Source organism: Ranitomeya variabilis, chromosome 7, assembly GCF_051348905.1.
Source record: "Ranitomeya variabilis isolate aRanVar5 chromosome 7, aRanVar5.hap1, whole genome shotgun sequence".
In the NCBI taxonomy this organism is placed as follows: domain Eukaryota; kingdom Metazoa; phylum Chordata; class Amphibia; order Anura; family Dendrobatidae; genus Ranitomeya; species Ranitomeya variabilis.
The window spans coordinates 129324137-129341806 of NC_135238.1; the positions used below are offsets into that span (position 1 = coordinate 129324137).

At 43.2% G+C, this 17670-nt stretch overlaps 1 protein-coding gene across 5 annotated transcripts in view; it reads left to right on the plus strand.

The window, feature by feature from the left end:
• PLEKHM3 (pleckstrin homology domain containing M3) overlaps positions 1-17670 on the plus strand; it is a 480455-nt gene that overhangs the window by 25975 nt on the left and 436810 nt on the right. For 4 of the 5 annotated variants that reach the window (XM_077275714.1, XM_077275715.1, XM_077275717.1 and 1 more), the window contains one exon: positions 15634-16284. In XM_077275714.1, coding sequence (XP_077131829.1) covers positions 15723-16284 — 562 coding nt within the window. In that variant the 5' untranslated portion in view covers positions 15634-15722. Of the gene's footprint in view, positions 1-14799; positions 15223-15633; positions 16285-17670 lie in introns of those variants that run through there. The other variant, XM_077275719.1, reaches the window with a different exon arrangement.

A 17670-nucleotide genomic window follows, 5' to 3' on the forward strand; every position in this document is an offset into this window, starting at 1 on the left:
TCCGCAGCGGATTGGCCGCGGATCCGCAGCGGATTGGCAGCGGATCCGCAGCGGATTGGCCGCGGATCCGCAGCGGATTGGCAGCGGATTGGCCGCGGATCCGCAGCGGATCGGTAGCGGATTGGCCGCGGATCCGCAGCGGATTGGCCGCTGCGAATTCGAAGCAGTTTTCCATCAGGTTTACAGTACCATGTACACCTAAGGAAAACCAAATCCGCTGTGCCCATGGTGCGGAAAATTCCGTGCAGAAACGCTGCGTTGTATTTTCTGCAGCATGTCAATTCTTTGTGCGGATTCCGCAGCGTTTTACACCTGTTCCTCAATAGGAATCCGCAGGTGAAATCCGCACAAAAAAACACTGGAAATCTGCTGTAAATCCGCAGGTAAAACGCAGTGCCTTTTACCTGCAGATTTTTCAAAAATCGTGCGGAAAAATCTCACACGAATCCGCAACGTGGGCACATAGCCTTAGGGTTAGGGTTGGAATTAGAGTTAGGGTTGGAATTAGGGCTAGGGTTTGAAATAGGGTTAAGATTAGGCTTGTGGTTAGGGTTACGGATAGGGTTAGGAGTGTGTTGGGGTTACAGTTGTGGTTAGGGTTGGGATTAGGGTTACGGTTGGGATTAGGGTTAGGATTAGGGTTGGAATTAGGGTTACGGGTGTGTTGCGGTTAGGGTTGTGGTTAGGGGTGTGTTGGGGTTAGGGTTGTGATTAGGGTTATGGCTACAGTTGGGATTAGGATTAGGGGTGTGTTGGGGTTAGTATTGAAGTTAGAATTGAGGGGTTTCCACTGTTTAGGCACATCAGGGGTCTCCAAACGCAACATGGCGCCACCATTGATTCCAGCCAATCTTGCGTTCAAAAAGTCAAATGGTGCTCCCGCCCTTCCAAGCCCCGACGTGCGCCCAAACAGTGGTTTACCCCCACATTTGGGGTACCAGCGTACTCAGGACAAACTGGGCAACAACTGTTGGGGTCCAATTTCTCCTGTTACCCTTGCAAAAATAAAAAATTACTTGCTAAAACATAATTTTTGAGGAAAGAACAATTATTTTTTATTTTCACGGCTCTGCGTTATAAACTTCTGTGAAGCACTTGGGGGTTGAAAGTGCTCACCACACATCTAGATAAGTTCCTTCGGGGGTCTAGTTTCCAAAATGGGGTCACTTGTGGGGTGTTTCTACTGTTTAGGCACATCAGGGGCTCTGCAAATGCAATGTGACGCCCGCAGACCATTCCATCAAAGTCTGCATTTCAAATGTCACTACTTCCCTTCCGAGCCCTGACGTGCGCCCAAACAGTGGTTTACCCCCACATGTGGGGTATCAGCGTACTCACAACAAACTGGGCAACAAATATTGGGGTCCAAATTCTCCTGTTACCCTTGTGAAAATAAAAAATTGCTTGCTAAAACATCTTTTTTGAGGAAAGAAAAATGATTTTTTATTTTCACGGCTCTGCGTTGTAAACTTCTGTGAAGCACTTGGGGGTTGAACGTGCTCACCACACATCTAGATAAGTTCCTTGGGGGGTCTAGTTTCCAAAATGGGGTCACTTGTGGGGTGTTTCTACTGTTTAGGCACATCAGGGGCTCTGCAAATGCAATGTGACGCCCGCAGACCATTCCATCAAAGTCTGCATTTCAAATGTCACTACTTCCCTTCCGAGCCCTGACGTGCGCCCAAACAGTGGTTTACCCCCACATGTGGGGTATCAGCGTACTCACAACAAACTGGGCAACAAATATTGGGGTCCAAATTCTCCTGTTACCCTTGTGAAAATAAAAAATTGCTTGCTAAAACATCTTTTTTGAGGAAAGAAAAATGATTTTTTATTTTCACGGCTCTGCGTTGTAAACTTCTGTGAAGCACTTTGGGGTTGAACGTGCTCACCACACATCTAGATAAGTTCCTTGGGGGGTCTAGTTTCCAAAATGGGGTCACTTGTGGGGGGTTTCTACTGTTTAGGCACATCAGGGGCTCTGCAAATGCAATGTGACGCCCGCAGACCATTCCATCAAAGTCTGCATTTCAAATGTCACTACTTCCCTTCCGAGCCCTGACGTGCGCCCAAACAGTGGTTTACCCCCACATATGGGGTATCAGCGTACTCACAACAAACTGGGCAACAAATATTGGGGTCCAAATTCTCCTGTTACCCTTGTGAAAATAAAAAATTGCTTGCTAAAACATCTTTTTTGAGGAAAGAAAAATGATTTTTTTATTTTCACGGCTCTGCGTTGTAAACTTCTGTGAAGCACTTGGGGGTTGAACGTGCTCACCACACATCTAGATAAGTTCCTTGGGGGGTCTAGTTTCCAAAATGGGGTCACTTGTGGGGGGTTTCTACTGTTTAGGCATATCAGGGGCTCTGCAAACGTAACATGATGCCCGCAGACCATTCCATCAAAGTCTGCATTCCAAAACGTCACTACTTCCCTTCCGAGCCCCGGCATGTGCCCAAACAGTGGTTTACCCCCACATATTGGGTATCAGCGTACTCAGGAGAAACTGGACAACAACTTTTGGGGTCCAATTTCTCCTGTTACTCTTGCAAAAATAAAAAATTCTGGGCTAAAAAAATATTTTTGAGGAAAGGAAACACATTTATTATTTTCACGGCTCTGCGTTATAAACTTCTGTGAAGCACTTGGGGGTTCAAAGTGCTCACCACACATCTAGATAAGTTCCCTTGGGGGTCTAGTTTCCAAAATGGAGTCACTTGTGGGGAGTTCCTACTGTTTAGGCACATCAGGGGCTCTGCAAACGCAACCTGATGCCCGCAGAGCATTCCATCAAAGTCTGCATTTCAAAACGTCACTACTTCCCTTCCGAACCCCGACGTGTGCCAAAACAGTGGTTTACCCCCACATATGGGGTATCAGCGTACTCAGGAGAAACTGGACAACAACTTTTGGGGTCCAATTTCTCCTGTTACTCTTGCAAAAATAAAAAAATTCTGGGCTAAAAAAATATTTTTGAGGAAAGGAAACACATTTTTTATTTTCACGGCTCTGCGTTATAAACTTCTGTGAAGCACTTGGGGGTTCAAAGTGCTCACCACACATCTAGATTAGTTCCTTGGGAGGTCTAGTTTCCAAAATGGGGTCACTTGTGCGGGAGCTCCAATGTTTAGGCACACAGGGGCTCTCCAAACGCGACATGGTGTCCGCTAATGATTGGAGCTAATTTTCCATTCAAAAATCCAAATGGCGTGCCTTCCCTTCCGAGCCCTGCCGTGCGCCCAAACAGTGGTTTACCCCCACATATGGGGTATCATCGTACTCAGGACAAACTGGACAACAACATTTGGGATCCAATTTCTCCTATTACCCTTGGGAAAATAAAAAATTCTGGGCTAAAAAAATATTTTTGAGGAAAGGAAACACATTTTTTATTTTCACGGCTCTGCGTTATAAACTTCTGTGAAGCACCTGGGGGTTATAAGTGCTCACTATGCATCTAGATAAGTTCCTTGGGGGGTCTAGTTTCCAAAATGTGGTCACTTGTAGGGGAGCTCCAATGTTTAGGCACACAGGGGCTCTCCAAACGCGACATGGTGTCCGCTAACGATTGGAGCTAATTTTCCATTCAAAAAGTCAAATGGCACGCCTCCCCTTCCGAGCCTTGCCGTGCACCCAAACAGTGGTTTACCCCCACATATGAGGTATCGGCATACTCAGGAGAAATTGCCCAACAAATTTTAGGATCCATTTTATCCTGTTGCCCATGTGAAAATGAAAGAATTGAGGCTAAAAGAAATTTTGTGTGAAAAAAAAGTACTTTTTCCTATTTGCGGATCAATTTGTGAAGCACCTGGGGGTTTAAAGTGCTCACTATGCCTCTAGATGAGTTCCTTGGGGGGTCTAGTTTCCAAAATGGGGTCACTTGTGGAGGAGCTCCAATGTTTAGGCACACAGGGGCTTTCCAAACGCGACATGGTGTCCGCTAACGATGGAGATAATTTTTCATTCAAAAAGTCAAATGGCGCTCCTTCCCTTCCGAGCCTTACCATGTGCCCAAACAGTGGTTTACCCCCACATGTGAGGTATTGGTGTACTCAGGAGAAATTGCCCAACAAAATTTAGGATCCATTTTATCCTGTTGCCCATGTGAAAATGAAAAAATTGAGGCTAAAATAATTTTTTTGTGAAAAAAAAAGTACTTTTTCATTTTTACGGATCAATTTGTGAAGCACCTGGGGGTTTAAAGTGCTCACTATGCTTCTAGATAAGTTCCTTGGGGGGTCTAGTTTCCAAAATGGGGTCACTTGTGGGGGAGCTCCAATGTTTAGGCACACGGGGGCTCTCCAAACGTGACATGGTGTCCGCTAAAGATTGGAGCCAATTTTTCATTCAAAAAGGCAAATGGCGCTCCTTCCCTTCCGAGCCTTACCATGTGCCCAAACAGTGGTTTACCCCCACATGTGAGGTATTGGTGTACTCAGGAGAAATTGCCCAACAAAATTTAGGATCCATTTTATCCTGTTGCCCATGTGAAAATGAAAAAATTGAGGCTAAAATAATTTTTTTGTGAAAAAAAAGTACTTTTTCATTTTTACGGATCAATTTGTGAAGCACCTGGGGGTTTAAAGTGCTCACTATGCTTCTAGATAAGTTCCTTGGGGGGTCTAGTTTCCAAAATGGGGTCACTTGTGGGGGAGCTCCAATGTTTAGGCACACGGGGGCTCTCCAAACGTGACATGGTGTCCGCTAAAGATTGGAGCCAATTTTTCATTCAAAAAGGCAAATGGCGCTCCTTCCCTTCCGAGCCCTGCCGTTCTCCCAAACAGTGGTTTACCCCCACATATGAGGTATCAGCGTACTCAGCACAAATTGGACAACAACGTCCGTGGTCCAGTTTCTCCTTTTACCGCTGGGAAAATAAAAAAATTGTTGCTAAAAGATCATTTTTGTGACTAAAAAGTTAAATGTTCATTTTTTACTTCCATGTTGCTTCTGCTGCTGTGAAACTCCTGAAGGGTTAATAAACTTCTTGAATGTGGTTTTGAGCACCTTGAGGGGTGCAGTTTTTAGAATGGTGTCACTTTTGGGTATTTTCAGCCATATAGAACCCTCAAAATGACTTCAAATGTGAGGTGGTCCCTAAAAAAAATGGTTTTGTAAATTTTGTTGTAAAAATGAGAAATCACTGGTCAAATTTTAACCCTTATAACTTCTTAGCAAAAAAAAAAATTGTTTCCAAAATTGTGCTGATGTAAAGTAGACATGTGGGAAACGTTATTTATTAACTATTTTGTGTCACATAACTCTCTGGTTTAACAGAATAAAAATTCAAAATGTGAAAATTGCGAAATTTTCAAATTTTTTGCCAAATTTCCGTTTTTTTCACAAATAAACTCAGAAATTATCGACCTAAATTTACCACTAACATGAAGCCCAATATGTCACGAAAAAACAATCTCAGAATCGCTAGGATCCGTTGAAGCGTTCCTGAGTTATTACCTCATAAAGGGACACTGGTCAGAATTTCAAAAAACGGCAAGGTCATTAAGGCCAAAGTAGGCTGGGTCATGAAGGGGTTAAACTTCATTTGCCAAGTGTTTGCCAAGTGTTTGCCCATTCAGACATCTTATTCGGATTGTTCTGCAAAATTGTAGTGTCAAGGTCAGATTTTAGTATCTTAAAGGGAAGGTGCCACCAGTTTTCTTGTAGTTTGTTTTTTTGTGAAATTAAGCTTAAAATAGTAAATAAAATGTATTAATGCAATGTTTGCACTGTTTGCAAACATTTCTATATGAAAAATATTATATACTAGCTGTACTACCCGGCTTCGCCCGGGTTAACCCCTTCACCCCAAGGGTGGTTTGCACGTTAATGACCGGGCAAATTTTTACAATTCTGACCACTGTCCCTTTATGAGGTTATAACTCTGGAACGCTTTAACGGATCTTGGCGATTCTGACATTGTTTTCTCGTGACATATTGTACTTCATGATAGTGGTAAAATTTCTTCGATATAACTTGCGTTTATTTGTTAAAAAACGAATATTTGGCGAAAATTTTGAAAATTTCGCAATTTTCCAACTTTGAATTTTTATGCCCTTAAATCACAGACATATGTCACGCAAAATACTTAATAAGTAACATTTCCCACATGTCTACTTTACATCAGCACAATTTTGAAACCAAAATTTTTTTTTGTGACGGAGTTATAAGGGTTAAAAGTTGACCAGCAATTTCTCATTTTTACAGCACCATTTTTTTTTTAGGGACCACATCTCATTTGAAGTCATTTTGAGGGGTCTATATGATAGAAAATACCCAAGTGTGACACCATTCTAAAAACTGCACCCCTCAAGGTACTCAAAACCACTTTCAAGAAGTTTATTAACCCTTCAGGTGTTTCACAGGAATTTTTGGAATGTTTAAATAAAAATGAACATTTAACTTTTTTTCACACAAAATTTATTTCAGCTCCAATTTGTTTTATTTTACCAAGGGTAACAGGAGAAAATAGACCCCAAAATTTGTTGTACAATTTGTCCTGAGTACGCTGATACCCGATATGTGGGGGTAAACCACTGTTTGGGCGCATGGCAGAGCTCGGAAGGAAAGGAGCGCCATTTGACTTTTCAATGCAAAATTTACTGGAATTGAGATGGGACGCCATGTTGCATTTGGAGAGCCCCTGATGTGCCTAAACATTGAAACCCCCCACAAGTGACACCATTTTGGAAAGTAGACCCCCTAAGGATCTTATATAGATGTGTGGTGAGCACTTTGACCCAAAAAGTGCTTCACAGAAGTTTATATTGCAGAGCCGTAAAAATAAAAAAATCATATTTTTTCACAAAAATGATCTTTTCGCCCCCATTTTTTTATTTCCCCAAGGGTAAGAGAAGAAATTAGACCACAAAAGTTGTTGTGCAATTTGTCCTGAGTACGACGATACCCCATATGTGGGGGTAAACCACTGTTTGGGCGCATAGCAGAGCTCGGAAGGGAAGGAGCGCTATTTTACTTTTCAATGCAAAATTGACTGGAATTAAGATGGGATGCCATGTTGCGTTTGGAGAGCCCCTGATGTGCCTAAACATTGAAAACCCCCACAAGTGACACCATTTTGGAAAGTAGACCCCCCCAAGGAACTTATCTAGATGTGTTGTGAGAACTTTGAACCCCCAAGTGTTTCACTACAGTTTAAAACGCAGAGCCGTGAAAATAAAAAATCTTTTTTTTCCCACAAAACTTATTTTTTGGCCCCCAGTTTTGTATTTTCCCAAGGGTAGCAGGAGAAATTGGACCCCAAAAGATGATGTCCAATTTGTCCTGAGTACGCTGATACCCCATATGTTGGGGTAAACCCCTGTTTGGGCACATGGGAGAGCTCTGAAGGGAAGGAGCACTGTTTTCCTTTTTCAACGCAGAATTGGCTGGAATTCAGATCGGATGCCATGTCCCGTTTGGAGAGCCCCTGATGTGCCTAAACAGTGGAGACCCCCCAATTATAACTGAAACCCTAATCCAAACACACCCCTTACCCTAATCCCAACAGTAACCCTAACCACTCCTCTAACCCAGACACACCCAACCCTATTCCCAACCGTAAATGTAATCCAAACCCTAACCCTATCTTTAGCCCCAACCCTAACTGTAGCCCCAACCCTAGCCCCAACCCTAGCCCCAACCCTAGCCCCAACCCTAGCCCTAACCCTAGCAATAACCCTAGCCGTAACACTAGCCGTAACACTAGCCGTAACACTAGCCGTAACACTAGCCCTAACCCTAGCCCTAACCCTAGCCCCAACCCTAACCCTAGCCCTAACCCTTGCCCTAACCCTAACCCTAGTCCTAACTCTAGCCCTAACCCTAACCCTAATGCGAAAATGGAAATAAATACATTTTTTAATTTTTTTATTTTTCCCTAACTAAGGGGGTGATGAAGGGGGGTTTGATTTACTTTTATAGCGGGTTATTTAGCGGATTTTTATGATTGGCAGCCGTCACACACTGAAAGACGCTTTTTATTGCAAAAAATATTTTTTGCGTTACCACATTTTGAGAGCTGTAATTTTTCCATATTTGAGTCCACAGAGTCATGTGAGATCTTGTTTTTTGCGGGACGAGTTGACGTTTTTATTGGTAACATTTTCGGACACGTGACATTTTTTGATCGCTTTTTATTCCGATTTTTGTGAGGCAGAGTGATCAAAAACCAGCTATTCATGAATTTCTTTTGGGGGAGGCGTTTATACCGTTCCGCGTTTGGTAAAATTGATAAAGCAGTTTTATTCGTCGGGTCAGTACGATTACAGCGATACCTCATTTATATCATTTTTTTAATGTTTTGGCGCTTTTATACGATAAAAACTATTTTATAGAAAAAATAATTATTTTGGTATCGCTTTATTCTCAGGACTATAATTTTTTTATTTTTTTGCTGATGATGCTGTATGGCGGCTCGTTTTTTGCGGGACAAGATGACGTTTTCAGCGGTACCATGGTTATTTATATCAGTCTTTTTGATCGCGTGTTATTCCACTTTTTGTTCGGCAGTATGATAACAAAGCGTTGTTTTTTGCCTCGTTTTTTTTTTTTTTTCTTATGGTGTTTACTGAAGGGGTTAACTAGTGGGGCAGTTTTATAGGTGGGGTCGTTACGGACGCGGCGATACTAAATATGTGTACTTTTATTGTTTTTTTTATTTTGCACAGCACTCTGCCAGATCTGCGATCTGCTGTGCAGGGCTGTAGGCTTACCAAGTTTCTGCTCTGAGCAGACACTCGGTAAGCCACCTCCCTCCCTGCAGGACCCGGATGCCGCGGCCATCTTGGATCCGGGACCTGCGGCGAGGAGGGAGGTAGGAGACCCTCGGAGCAACGCGATCACATCGCGTTGCTCCGGGGGTCTCAGGGAAGCCCGCAGGGAGCCCCCTCCCTGCGCGATGCTTCCCTATACCGCCGGTACACCGCGATCGTGTTTGATCGCGGTGTGCCAGGGGTTAATGTGCCGGGGGCGGTCCGTGACCGCTCCTGGCACATAGTGCCAGATGTCAGCTGCGATATGCAGCTGACACCCGGCCGCGATCAGCCGCGCTCCCCCCGTGAGCGCGGCCGATCGCGTATGACGTACTATCCCGTCGGTGGTCATACGGGCCCACCCCACCTCGACGGGATAGTACGTCAGATGTCAGAAAGGGGTTAATGACTGCTGTTAGCAAAATAGAATGTGTTAACAAAAATTTATTCTGCACACAAAAACCACAAAACAAATAGATAGAAATGTAATAATTAAAAGGCAAAAACTAAGCTAATAGAAGAATTTCACAACATATATTAGCTTTGTTATACTGAGAATGTCTTTGTTGCCTATATTAACCAATCAGAGCTCAGGTTAATTAACTGTAGCAAAATAGAAGCTGAGCTGTGATTGGTTGCTATTGGCAGCCTGATAAATCCCCAGCCAACAGGAAGCCCTCCCCCCGGCAGTATATATTAGCTCACACATACACATAATAGACAGGTCATGTGACTGACAGCTGCCGTATTTCCTATATGGTACAATTGTTGCTCTTGTAGCTTGTCTGCTTATTAATCAGATTTTTATTTTTGAAGGATAATACCAGACTTGTGTGTGTTTTAGGGCGAGTTTCATGTGTCAAGTTGTGTGTGTTGAGTTGCGTGTGGCGACATGCGTGTAGCGACTTTTGTGAGATGAGTTTTGTGTGGTGACATGCGTGTAGCAACTTTTTGTGTGTCGAGTTGCATGTGACAGGTTAGTGTAGCAAGTTGTGTGCAGCAAGATTTGTGCATGGCGAGTTTTGCGCGTGGCGAGTTTTATGTGTGGTGCGTTTTGAGTATGTGCAAGTTTTGTGTGAGGCAACTTTTGCATGTGGTGCAACTTTTGTACATGTGGCAATTTTTCTGTGTGTGCAAGTTTTGCATGAGGTGAGTTTTCCATGAGGTGAGTTTTGCACGTGTGGCGAGTTTTGCGTGAGCCTAGTTTTGCATATGGCGAGTTTTGCATGTAGCGAGTTTTGCGAGTGGCGAGTTTTGAGTGGTGACTTTTGTGTTTCGACTTTCATGTGGCGAGGTTGGTGTGTGTGTGGTGAAATGTGTGCTGAGGGTGGTATATGTGTTCAAGCACGTGGTAGTGTGTGGCGCATTTTGTGTGTGTGTTCATATCCCCGTGTGTGATGAGTATCCCATGTCGGGGCCCCACCTTAGCAACTGTACGGTATATACTCTTTGGCGCCATCGCTCTCATTCTTTAAGTCCCCATTGTTCACATCTGGCAGCTGTCAATTTGCCTCCAACACTTTTCCCTTCACTTTTTCCCCATTATGTAGATAGGGGCAAAATTGTTTGGTGAATTGGAACGCGCGGGGTTAAAATTTCACCTCACAACATAGCCTATGACGCTCTCGGGGTCCAGACGTGTGACTGTGCAAAATTTTGTGGCTGTAGCTGCGACGGTGCAGATGCCAATCCCAGACATACACACATACATACATACACACATTTAGCTTTATATATTAGATATACCTGTATGTAATCTCCTGTATATAGTATATACCTGTGTGTCATCTCACCTATATATAGTATATATCTGTGTGTCATCTCCTCCTGTATATAGTATATACCTGTATGTCATCTCCTCCTATACATAGCATATACCTGTATGTCATCTCCTCCTGTATATACTATATACCTGTAGGTAATCTGTTCCTGTATATAGTATATACCTGTGTGTCATCTCCTGTATATAGTATATACCTGTATGTCATCTCCTCCTGTATGTAGTATGTACCTGTATGTCATCTCCTCCTCTATATAGTATATACCTGTGTGTCATCTCTCCTGTATATAGTATATATCTGTGTGTCATCTCCTCCTGTATATAGTATATACCTGTGTGTCATCTCCCCTGTAAATAGTATATACCTGTGTGTCATCTCCTCCTGTATATAGTATATACCTGTATGTCATCTCCTCCTGTATATACTTTATACCTGTGTGTCATCTCTCCTGTATATAGTATATGCCTGTGTGTCATCTCCCCTGTATATAGTATATACCTGTGTGTCATCTCTCCTGTATATAGTATATATCTGTGTGTCATCTCCTCCTGTATATAGTATATACCTGTGTGTCATCTCCTCCTGTATATAGTATATACCTGTGTGTCATCTCCTCCTGTATATAGTATTTATCTGTATGTCATCTCCTCCTGTATTAGACCTCGTTCACACGTTATTTGGTCAGTATTTTTACCTCAGTATTTGTAAGCTAAATTGGCAGCCTGATAAATCCCCAGCCTACAGGAAGCCCACCCCCTGGCAGTATATATTAGCTCACACATACACATAATAGACTGGTCATGTGACTGACAGCTGCCGGATTCCTATATGGTACATTTGTTGCTCTTGTAGTTTGTCTGCTTATTAATCAGATTTTTATTTTTGAAGGATAATACCAGACTTGTGTGTGTTTTAGGGCGAGTTTCGTGTGTCAAGTTGTGTGTGTTGAGTTGCGTGTGGCGACATGTGTGTAGCAACTTTTTGTGTGTCGAGTTGCATGTGACAGGTTAGTGTAGCAAGTTGTGTGCAGCAAGTTTTGCGCATGGCGAGTTTTGCGCGTGGCGAGTTTTATGTGTGGTGCCTTTTGAGTATGTGCAAGTTTTGTGTGAGGCAACTTTTGCATGTGTTGCAACTTTTGTGCATGTGGCAATTTCTCCGCGTGTGCAAGCTTTGCGTGTGGCGAGTTTTCCATGTGGCGAGTTTTGCACGTGTGGCGAGTTTTGCATGTGGAGAGTTTTGCGCGTGGCGAGTTTTGAGCGGCGACTTTTGTGTTTCGACTTTGATGTGGCGAGGTTGGTGTATTTGTGGGGAAATGTGCGCTGACGGTGGTATATGTGTTCGAGCACGTGGTAGTGTGTGGCGCATTTTGTGTGTGTGTTCATATCCCCGTGGTGGTGTGGTGATTATCCCATGTCGGGGCCCCACCTTAGCAACTGTACAGTATATACTCTTTGGCGCCATCGCTCTCATTCTTTAAGTCCCCCTTGTTCACATCTGGCAGCTGTTAATTTGCCTCCAACACTTTTCCTTTCATTTTTTCCCCCATTATGTAGATAGGGGCAAAATTGTTTGGTGAATTGGAAAGCGCGGGGTTAAAATTTCACCTCACAACATAGCTTTGACGCTCTCGGAGTCCAGACGTGTGACTGTGCAAAATTTTGTGCCTGTAGCTGCGACGGTTCAGATGCCGATCCCGGACATACACACATACATACATACATACATACATACATACATACATACATACATACATACATACATACATACACACATTCAGCTTTATATATTAGATTTTCTTACAAATATATATATTGACCACTAGGGGGAGCATTTTCCGTTTTAGACCTCAAGCAGCTATAGTGAGACTTACCAGCTTTACTGTTAGCTGGAAAATTGGGGCAGTAACTGCTGACATCAGCATTTCCCTCCCCTTTTGGGTGGTCTAATATCCCTGGGGCAGAATGAAGAGCAGCATCACAGGGCAGAGCCATTTTGTGTGTGACTGCCCTGTGATCTGCTATCACCAGCAGTTAGTGCATCAGAAGCCCAGTTAGTTTATGTGGTGTGTATGGAGCAGCATTGTCTGTGCAGAGCTGTCTGTGACTCATCCCTCAGTAAGATAAGAAGGAGCTCCAGGTCTGCAGTGAATGGCCAGGCATTGTGGAGGGAGGGGAGAGATACATTGTATGGCTGTGAGATAGGTGTCAGGTGTCACCTCTCTGCAGGCTGGGAATGCAGCTTAATGGAGTGAATGGAGCTCCTGTGATAGAGAGTAAGTGGAACTGGGCAGAGAGCACTGGGCTATAATAAAATGGCAGCTAGTCACACCTACAGCAGTGAGTTGTGCAGCCCACAGAGGCGTGCCCAGCTCACTGCTAACACCTCTCCAATGTTATAGATAGGGTCCTCGCCGGTCTATTATCTCCTATGTCCATGGGGTGCTGTAAAATGACACTGTTAGTGTCGTGAACTGCTGTGAAACCAAGATGTCAGCCCCCAGTTCCTTCTTTAAACACATATAACACACGAAATCTGTTTCACATGCATTTAAAACTTGGTTATAGCAGCATGTTATGCTACATTACAGTGATTTATTAATGATCTACAAACGCGGTACCTTACCTTTAAATAGTTTGGTGTCGTCAGCAAAGATTGACACTTTACTCTCGATCCCATCCAAAATGTCATTAAGAAATAGGTTAAAAAGAATCGGTCCTAGCACGGATCCCTGCAGTATCCAACTGCTGACGATATCCCATTTAGAGAACGTACCATTTATGATGACTCTTTGTTTGCTGTCATTTAGCCAATTCCTTATAAGGCTGTTATGTGGTACAGTATCAAATGCCTTTGTAAAGTCCAGATAAATCACGTCAGCCGCATTACCACCATCAAGATTTGCACTTGCCCACTCATAGAAACCCAACATGTTGGTTAGACATGACTTATTCTTCATGAATCCAACCCTGTGTTGTTCCCACAGCTCACTATATACAATATGGTTTCTCCAAGAGCCCTCTGTATACAGTATGATATCCCTGCAGTCCATTATGCACAGTTTGATGACCCCCATAGTGCTTTATATACAGTGTGATTTCCCCCGCTAGGTCGGTTTCTATGGATTTCCCTGTAGGAGAGTCCAGCTGACTAGGTGCTATTGCCAAAACATGTTCCAATAAGGATCATTGTAACATGTATTCTTACCAGTAGCACCTAGTCAAAACCATATCATTTAAAGTAAAAAAAAAATAGTAAATCATAGTACTACTCTATTGTACCTTGATCAAAAGCTCTCAACACAATATGATGCTCGCCAGAGACTGTGATATCCCCACATAACCCCTCACACAGTATGATGTCCCCACATAGCCCATTACACAGTATGATGTCCCCACACAGACCACCATGCAGTGTGATGTCCCCACACAGCACCTTATGCAGTATGATGTCCCCACAATTTTTAAGTTTTAGTTTGTGGGGTGTTTTGAGGCTCCGCACAGCAGTCGCAGTGTAGTCATATCTCGGCACCTGCAGCACCTTCCAAATCATTTCACTGGTGAAAAAGGGAGCTGATGGCTCCTTGTACCATCATTACATGTAGATACCGGTAAAATTTCGATACCAGGCGGAGGATGTCCGCGTGGTGCCGGACATCACTGATTCAAGCTGTCCTGGTGTGCAGGCTGGATGGGAACAGCCAAAGGGCCGGATGTTGCTTTTTCGAGACCTGGTCTAAAGTTTGCTGCTACTGTACTTAGTAAAGGGACTCACTTCAGCATGACCAGGTTCTTACCATGAAAAGCATATTATTTTGGTATCTATAGTCCACAGGGATAAAGCTTCTGCTTGACACCTCTGGTAGTTGGTTATCTCCAATAAAAACAAAAGGATTGTGCATGTTCTTGAAATCCACGATGGAGTGTGTATTATAGTGCCAGTCACAGGACGTCCCTGCCTGGTGTCAGACACAACCTTTCCTCACTAGTTACATGTCAGTTCCTCATCCGCAGCCTCACGTGTTTTTTCCTACATGCTTGAAATAATAATACAATGGGAACGTAAAATAATCCCCCTCAAGTCCTCATAAGATGGCGATACAAAACTTGAAATGAAAAAGTTTGTAAAAAATAGTATGTGTCGCCATTTTCTGAGACCTATAATGTTTTAATTTCTCAGTCAATGGAGGTTTGTTGAGGCTTTTTTCATGCATGTAGAAATGTTTTTATTTAGGGTACTGATGATATTTTGATAACTTTTTGCTTCATTTTTTTGGGAGAGGCATTTCTTGTGTGGGAAAATGTTAGTTTGTATTTTGATAGTCTGGACTTTTGTGGATACGGCGATACCAAATATCTTATTTTCTAGAATTTAAATGTGGGAAAATGTAGTTTTGGGGGCATTACATTTTTTATTTTTTTTTTATTTTTACAGTTGAGCGGTGACTATTGTGGGGAGGAGGGTGCGCTGACTACATTCCCCCCCTAAACACCTCCTCCTATGTTACCAGATTGCTTAGCCACTGTTACTTGTACCTGGTCCTGGGAATGTAGATTACTGGGGGCAACATGAACAGACCAATGACAGAAGGAGCCCTGCTCTGGGCTACAATAAAATGACGCCAGACTCCATCTGCAGCCGGGGGAATGCCAAGCTCACAGATGAGGCATCCTCGATACACGAGGTAGGGTGGCCACCAGACCCAGTCTCCTATGGCCTGTGGCTGCTGTATTAGCTCAGACACTTACAGAACTGCAACTAAAATAGCGACCCCCAGTGGCTGAGTAGAAAAGTAACAATTACAACAGTTAATTTTAAACAGTCGTAAATCTTTTTTTATCATAAATTACATATAGTAAAAAAATAAATATTGTGACATATTCCCTTTTAAGTTCTGCGTGAGCATTAGACATTTGTCTCTGGGCAACTTTAGGATTTGTGCTTCCTATAGACATTTGGTGCCCAGTAGATCCCAAAAACTACTGAAATGCAGTATAAATGTTAGGATGTGTGGGAGCGCTGGCATATGTTGTATGTAAGGAATTTACACTGTAACTTATTAGAAATGAATGTGTCGTTTTTTGTTTTCAAACAGGGTATGAACTTGAGACGACTCCAGTTTCATCTGGTCATAGTTGGCTATCAAGGCTAGTAATGTATGGAGAGTAACTAAATCAGCAAAGCATGGAAGCATTGGAAGTGGACGACATCAGTCCAGCACTTGAAGTCACTGAAGACTTCTTCAATTCATTTGATAATTTGGAGCATGTGGGTCATCAGCCAGAAGTCTTTGGCATTCACGAAGTTCCAGAACTCCTGGGAAATGACATATCTGATAAGATCAAGCAGCATGCCGATGGTCAAAATGCCAATTCCCAGCAAAGCATCATTTGGGAGAGGTGTAAAAGTAGCCTGTTTGATGCCAAAGCAAAGAATGGTTTTCACGCCAAAGAACATTTTTCATCAACCAGACGAACATTTTCAGATATATCATCGTTGGCTGGAGAAGAAAAAGACTCTTCCGCATTTAATTTTTTTACTGCTTGTCATCGCAGACGTGACAGACCTCGTTCAGTTAATGACACAGGAGCCCTCAATGAAGAGATTCCAAAATTTAGACGAGGGCACAACAGATCCCGGTCTGACGTCAGTCATGTGGACTGGAATAGTGTTCGTAAACATGCCCCATTGCAGCGATCATCAAGCCAAGGAGTTCACTTCAGCAGAGACATTGAAGGAAATACTGGTATGGCTTGATTTATTTAATCTGAATTATCCTGGTATGACATAGGGTTAGGATCGACCAGCTCTTAGCTTCACGTTCTCTCTCCCTTGTAATAAGAACTTGGAGAAGTTGATCACTATTGTCCCATTAACTGTTTCACAACCAGCGTAGAAAATGTACGTTGCAACCAGCCTCCAGTTTCAGCTCTGTTCTGCGATGTACATTTTCACCAGACTAATCAACAGCAGGACCAGGGCTGAATTACTTAGCCTTAGGCTAGGTGCGGAAGACTGTGTGTTCTCTCATCTGAGAAAATCTGATTCTCAAAGAAAAATCTGAGCTGTGCATGGCTCCATAACCTAACATTGGTCCGGGTGTAATCTGATGTTTTGTCGGATTGCACATAGTACTGTATATGGTTGTGTGCTCCTGCCCTTACTCCTGCCTTATTGGTGGATGTGCCAACTGGCACATTAATCCTCTACATGTCTCTATCAAAAGAAGTCATTTTCTCCCAATAGCCATTCTTCCAGTAATGCAGCAAATCATGGTTAAACTTCTTTACCTGCAGATTACCACTATATGTGCGGGCAATTAACATTTTGTTGTAGCCGACATGTTCCCTCTAAAGGGTTAAAGTGTTTGAAATGACGCATTAAACGTCTTAAGAGAACCTACATGAATCCATTGAGTAGGATTGATTGCCATTAGTGTGGCCATAGCATAAAGCACAGTGTATTAGCAGCCCTTCTCACCACTGTAAAGACCGCTGGCCAACCTGCAAAAGTGGGCTAAAAATCTGCATTCTGTATCCAAAGTTAAGATCCCTATGTAAGGGTATGTTTCCACGGTCAGTAAACGCTGCGGATTGGACACTGCGTACAGCTGCAGCGGCCAGATGTTACAGCATAGTGGATGGGATTTCATGAAATCCCATCTCCACTATGCGTGCAGGGAACGCATGCGGAATCACCGGCGTTCAAAAGCCGCCAGCAGTTTGGACAGAGCGGACATGTGCTGCGTTCACAGCGCTGCAGGTTTCTGCCCATAGAAGCATACCCTAACACTGGATATATAAGCAGCAGGTGCAAACGCGAGCTAAAAGTCTTCTGTTCTTCAAGCCATAATTAAAAGAAAAGTATTTAAAAAGCTCGAAATATAATGAATATAGATACCGTAATTAAAAGGCCATGTAAAACCTGTGAGGAGCTGCCCTGCCTGCTGTGAGCTTACCATGGGTTGCAAGAGATTTTCCATTGTGAAATGAACGAAAAAAACAAAAAAGACCGAGATGGTGTCCAATAATATATTAAATAATGAAATTTATGGAGAATGTACAGCAACATGGGGTAGAGGGGGAACAAAATACCAAAAAAGGGGGGCACTGTACCGGGGGACGACAGAGTT